Source organism: Pygoscelis adeliae, unplaced genomic scaffold, assembly GCF_000699105.1.
Source record: "Pygoscelis adeliae isolate BGI_AS28 unplaced genomic scaffold, ASM69910v1 Scaffold127, whole genome shotgun sequence".
Classification (NCBI taxonomy): Eukaryota; Metazoa; Chordata; class Aves; order Sphenisciformes; family Spheniscidae; genus Pygoscelis; species Pygoscelis adeliae.
Window position 1 is genome coordinate 1,088,753 of NW_008825208.1, and position 6,248 is coordinate 1,095,000.

General features: G+C 45.5%; 1 protein-coding gene across 1 annotated transcript in view; it reads right to left on the reverse strand.

The window, feature by feature from the left end:
• The window catches only part of IKBKAP (inhibitor of kappa light polypeptide gene enhancer in B-cells, kinase complex-associated protein), a 36,076-nt gene that overhangs the window by 23,794 nt on the left and 6,034 nt on the right, over positions 1-6,248 (reverse strand). Inside the window, exons 6-12 of the mRNA XM_009328988.1 lie at positions 5,502-5,601; positions 3,940-4,030; positions 3,325-3,448; positions 2,556-2,646; positions 1,876-2,106; positions 1,417-1,587; positions 660-759 (exon numbers count right to left, since the gene is read on the reverse strand). Coding sequence (XP_009327263.1) covers positions 660-759; positions 1,417-1,587; positions 1,876-2,106; positions 2,556-2,646; positions 3,325-3,448; positions 3,940-4,030; positions 5,502-5,601 — 908 coding nt within the window. The remainder of the gene's footprint in view (positions 1-659; positions 760-1,416; positions 1,588-1,875; positions 2,107-2,555; positions 2,647-3,324; positions 3,449-3,939; positions 4,031-5,501; positions 5,602-6,248) is intronic.

Sequence of the window (6,248 nt, forward strand, 5' to 3'; positions counted from 1 at the left end):
GAAAGTAAATGTCGTCAAGTTGCTACAGGGGAGTTTTAGATTTGACATGAGGAAAAATGTCTTTACTAAAAGAGTGTTTAAACATTGGAACAGGCTGCCCAGGGAAGTGGGGGGGTCACCATCCCTGGAGGGATTTAAAAGACGTGCAGATGAGGCGCTTAGGGACATGGTTTAGTGGGCATGGTGGTGTTGGGTTGACGGTTGGACTCGATGATCTTAGAGGTCTTTTCCAACCTTAATGATTCTATGATTCTATGTCATTGTCCCTGCCATGCAAGCAGCTCTGTTGCTCAGTGTGCTGTGATCATGGGCCTGGGCACTGCACAGCCATTCCTTTGGCTCTGGGAGCAGGAGCACGAAGTGCAGGCACCACAATGCCAAGAGCACCAGGCACAGGAAAGGCTATCTCAGTGCTGTCACTGACAGTCACTGCTCCCACTAGATCAAGACCTCAGTCAAGGGCACTTCTCATGATAAACTCTCCACTGTGTTGCCCAATCCTTAGCACTTGTTGCAGCCACAGTGTCAGCACAATGAAACCACGTTATCTGACAATGTCTTCAAAATCTTGAGACAAGTGGTCAGAGCTGTGACCTCTAAAACATCCAGCCAGGCACTACCCTTTTCTCTCCACTACAGCTGTACTAGTTCTGTATTACCTGTAGGTTTTATCCAGGTATGGTGTTTCCACAGCTGCTTTAAATCCACTTCCACCCACAGCTCCAAACCTGACAGTGGGGTCATTCATTGTGCTCTGTCCTAGCAAACACAGAACAGAAGCAAAGTTTAGAGAGCCTGCCAGCAGAGCCCTTCCATCTTCATTCTTATCAAAAAGTAGATGCTACAGGAAACTATTATAGAAGTCAGAAAATACCATCCCTACATGTACAACCAACACCTGTTCCTCATTAACACTTACCCTGAGGAACACAGTTACCTCATAATATCACAGTACAAAACTCAGAGACAGCAGCAACAGTCTCTTGTCTCACAGCACACTGAATATTACACTGTATATAGGACTGCTTTGGGAAGTGCTGGGTGCCTCAGATAGACCCTAGGTAGCTATTCCCAGACATTTCCAGTGCCAATCAACATGCCACCAGAACAGATTACAGAAGATACCACTTGCTGCACTCTACTCAAGCCAAAGCTAGGCACAGGGATATTACCAGCATAAGCACATAGCCAAGTGCTGAACGCTGCCTTCTCACACAGCCAATGCACCACCAAAATGCTCCTGTGCCACCCAAACTACTGGAGATGAGAGAACTGAGCTTGAACCCACAGTTGAACCAGATATATTTCAATCCTGACTACGAAAGGCTTGAGTGACCATCACCCTACTAGTCCCCCAGGGTATTGCTCTTAGGGACAGAGGGTTTCCTTTAACAAGACAGTGCAACACACTCTCACCATATCTGTACACAGAGATCTTGTTATCAGCATCCAGGACAGCCAGGTCTCCACTATGTTTGGGATCTGTGTGAAATGCAACCTGATTAACTGCCTGTTGGAGCTGGAGCTCATAGGTACACATGGGTGGAGGCACCACAGCATGCTGGAATGCTGTGACAAGCACTTTATCTGTGGAAGAGAAAAAACACGAAGTTGTAACCCAGTCCAAATATTAATGAGGCTTTTGTTAGGTTCTTTACTGAAGGTAGGAACAATGTTACAGGAAAATACAGTTGCTGTGCCCTTAGCAGTTAACTCCATTCAACCACCTCTGAAGCTTCCATCAATTACATGGTCCCCCTCATGAACAGTTTCGTAGAAACAGCAGCTAACAGAAGAACTACCATAATCTCGTCCAGCCTGCATCCAAAAGGCTACGCCACCTCCCTAGAGCTGCAAAGCAGTCCCACTGCTCACCTCCATCTATGACAGCCACATTTGCCACATGCTGGCTATTCTCCCCCATCCCATGGTCTGTGGTCCAATGCCAGTCATAGGAGAGGTAATGCCAACCCTGGCAGAGTACATGCAGTCTATATGGGTTCTCTCGGTCCCACAGCAGCGACACCAACTGATTTTCCTCCAAGCTACCAAAATGTAGACTTTGCTTCAGGTACCAGTGATAGTTCCCTGTGGTCCACAGCTGAACTATAGAAAAACAAATGGTTACTACAGACTACTACTTGAGACCCATCTCAAACCCTCCCCAACATCACTGCTCTTCTAGGGGTGGGTTAAGTGCAATGAAAATAATAGTTCTAGCCTTCAGCCCAAGGACTGTCATACAACAAGAAAACTTAACAACAGACTTCATGCAAAAGAGTCAATCCTAGAACCCCTTGAGCTCCCCTTGTGGGAAGGCACCCATGTTTTATGAAGGGCTCACACCTTTAGCATTCCATTAATACCACTTCTGGTTACAGCAGCCTGGAAGATGCTTTGAGCTCAGGTTAAACTACCAGTTCTTCCTGACCTGCACAGGGGTCTCAAAGCTGTAGGTAAGCCTCCCCAGTGTCTCCTAACTTGCAGAGGAATACCCACTATGAACCACATTTGCAGGCAAGTGTAAGAGCCAGAGCCTCACATAGTGGTCTCACCATAACTCTTTGGGTTCGAGTTTCCCACCTTCAGGTCTTCCAGCCATATAGCCAGGATCGTAGAATCTGCATTCCAAAGCAGTTCATTAACCTGCAGAAACAAACACGGCTCTTACTGACATTGTCGCCTCTGCATAGGGTGGGTACGCTCCCAATTGGTTTGCAAGACCACGAGTTGCTCCTTATTTTCAACAATGTGAGGTGCATGGGTTAATGTACTAACAGCCCTTGTATTGCAAAGCTCCCAACAGCTGGAGCAAAGCATCCTGAAAGCAGCACCTGTCACAGCAGTTCCACACAGCTGAAGAGGTGATAAAACCACAAACATGACAGCACTGTTCTCTTTGCTTGCCTTGGCACTGAGGAAGCATCTGCCAAAAGACCTCCCAGCATCCAAAGGCAGAAGCTGAAGTAACATCCTAGCAGTAGCTTCTCACTTCTCTTATTTGGGATAGTGGGAGTATTTCACCTCACTCTTGCAACAGCTGACATCCTGAACAGCATTTTTGAAGCATTTGCCCAGTAGAAAGTATACAGGGGCCAGAAGCACCCCAGGGCTACAATCCCCCTGTACTTGTCTCTGTGCTATGGGCCTACAGAAGGCATTGCATCTTCTCCACAAGCTTCTTCCTTGTTCTCTTTTCAGATCACTTTTTCCATTAGGACCAGCACTAAGTGTTAAGTGAGAAACTTCCTCCTAGAATATGGAAAAGATCTAGTCCTCCTCTCCATTACAGTCTAATCAAAGAAGCCCAGACACAGCACTTACTTTGACCTGCCCTTTCTGAAACAGGAGGGTGAACTCCCCGTGAAGAAGTCCATTCTTCTCCAAGAAAACCACATCATGTCTGTTGGGTTTTTCTTGCGTGGATGCTATCAGGTTTCCAGAGGGCCTTAAAAAAGAGCCAAATGAAAAGTGCTTGCTCACATAATCACTAGCTGTCATTTTAAACACCAAACATCTCGCATTTTCTCCGGAGACATGAAGAAAAGGGCAGCAGAGGATGTGTTTTCCTCAGCACTGTTCAGACAAAGTCATAGGTCCAGCACAGACATTTTCCAGGGCTCATGACATCCTCAGGTGAGCAAGTAAATGTCAGCACTGCCCAAGGGACCTGTAATATTCCTATTTAAACAGCTGAGTCAAAAAACACTTGACATTGATACTGTGCAGAGAATCTATCCCTTCTTCCCACATGTAATGCAAGTATTAGGCTTTTCAGGGTTTAAAGGACTACTCTTCCTCATTCTGGATTAGAAGGATGCTTTCTTTTTGGGAAAAATAAACAAACACAGGAGAAATGAAATTGATGCTGATCAAAGACTGTGACCAGGGAATAAAAAGCAACACTGCTGCCAGCATGCAGACTGCTTTGCTACTCACTTCCAGGACAGTGATTGTTCTAATCCTGAGACAGGCTCACTTGTTGACTGCAGCACAAGCTCTCTGTTCCATACTCGGACCTTCCGAGCACCTGCAGGTTGAGAGAGCAATGAGACAAAGGTGTAGGAAAGCACTGGGAAGAGACTATTCTAATTTTATGAGGGTAGGAGAGCAAATTTTGATGCACATCGTCCTGGCTTCAGCTGGGATAGAATTAATTTTCTTCCTAGTAGCTGGTACAGTGCTGTGTTTTGGATTTAGGATGAGAATAATGTTGATAATACATGGATCTTTTAGTTGTTGCTAAGTAGTGCTTATACTAGTCAAGGACTTTTCAGCTTCCCATGCTCTACCGACTGAGAAGGCTGGAGGTGCACAAGAAGCCGGGAGGGGGCACAGCCAGGACAGCTGACCCAAACTGGCCAAAGGGACATTCCATACCATGTGACGTCATGCTCAGTACATAAACTGGGGGAAAGCTGGCCGGGGGGGGCCGCTGCTCGGGGACTGGCTGGGCATCGGTTGGCGGGTGGTGAGCAATTGCATTGTGCATCACTTACTTTGTATATTCTATCATCATCATCATCATTATTATACTTTATTTTATTTCAATTATTAAACTGTTCTTATCTCAACCCACGAGTTTTCTCACTTCTACTCTTCTGATTCTCTCCCCATCCCACCAGGCCGGGGGAGCGTACGCTAGTGGCTGTGTGGTGCTCAGTTGCTGGCTGAGGTTAAACCACGACACACATGAATAAAAAGGAGATTTCTCTCGTACACCTTAAGAGGTAAGAACTTATTCTGTCTCAGGCACTTCTCCCATAAGTAACTGAGTGACTTTAAAGGAACTGAGTAGGAATTTCAGTCTGATGTAGCTCAGTCATAGCCATTTCCTTCTCCAACTTTCACCACAGAAATGTTAAAATCTTCCTATGAATGCAAGATCCTCCCTTATCTGAAGTACTGAAGGTAAAAACCCAAACTAGTGGAAGAGCAGTGCAGTTTGGTGCAGTTCAATATGTTGACCAATACATTTAAACTGCTCAGTAATATTTATCATGGAAGACATCAATTACAGTCTTACAGGAAATGTATGCTGTTATCACTGCTTTGGCTTTAGGGCAAAACCTAGGGAGAAGTATTACCTTTATTTAAACAAAAACGTGCAAGGCCAAACTGCCAGTATGAGGGACAGTGGATATGGAAACCCAAACAGATTCATCCATTTGGCACTGGGAGCCCATCAGAGATTGCTTAGAGCTTGAGTGGTGCTTTAACACTGGTGAAAGAAGCAGTTCAGGTAGTAACTACTCAGTAGTAACCTCTCCTGGCTTCTCACTGGACTGAAAACCAAACTGCAAAGAAAGTGTTCAAAAGATCGTGTCTATAAAATGCCTCTGAGAACACAAAAACAGAGAAAAGAACAATTAACTAGCTCAATTCACCCTTGCTTTAAGTGGCCAAGAGACCACGAACGCCAGCCAGTTCTTGCCTTGCCTAGTTTCTGCTTAAGAAGCCCCTTACACATGTTGGTATTTCAAGTAAGTTTGGCCCCGTACCTGTCTCTGGACAGACAGCACTCACTGCAACAAACTGCCCATCTCCTCTCCACGTCACCCGAGGCCTGCCATCATCCCAGGCTGAAGTAGGTGACACTTCCTGAAGTCACACAAAAGAAAGTTGCATCAAAGGTTGGGAAGGCAACTGCTGTCTTTGTCTAAACAGACTGCATTGCTAAGCCAGCTCTTTCAAGAGCCGTGGCATGAAATCAATCCATTAAAAAATCTGAAGGCTGCAAAGTTAAAAATTCATTACTCAGAATGTTATTTTAGGAAATACTAGAATTAAAACTGTCTTTAAATTCAGTCTGCTCCTCCTGCAAGTGCATATGACTGTCTATTCACATGATCACACACTATCCTTCCCTTCCACCAGGGTCTCTGCTTATAGACTGACTGTGCATGAGCTAGATACAAGGGTGAATCAGGGTTTGTTCATGGCTGATGCCTGGAGTCACAACCCCTCGGAAGGAGAAAGGAGAGAAAGGCATGCCATCCAGGCAGTCTGTATGGCAGACAGAAGCTGAGAAGTAGTGTTCTTCGAGGCAAACAGATTCTTCGCAGAACAACACAGGAAAAAAATAATCTCAACAGAATACACACAAAGAGGCAGCTGTTCAAAGGTTTAACTTTGTCAAACTAGGCATATTTTCCCAGATGCAGCCAAGCGTCGTCCTGTCCCTCCTAACAGTAAAGCTGGAACAGGCCACATTTCACGTCTCTGTGCTCTAGCCTGCCAAGTTTCAG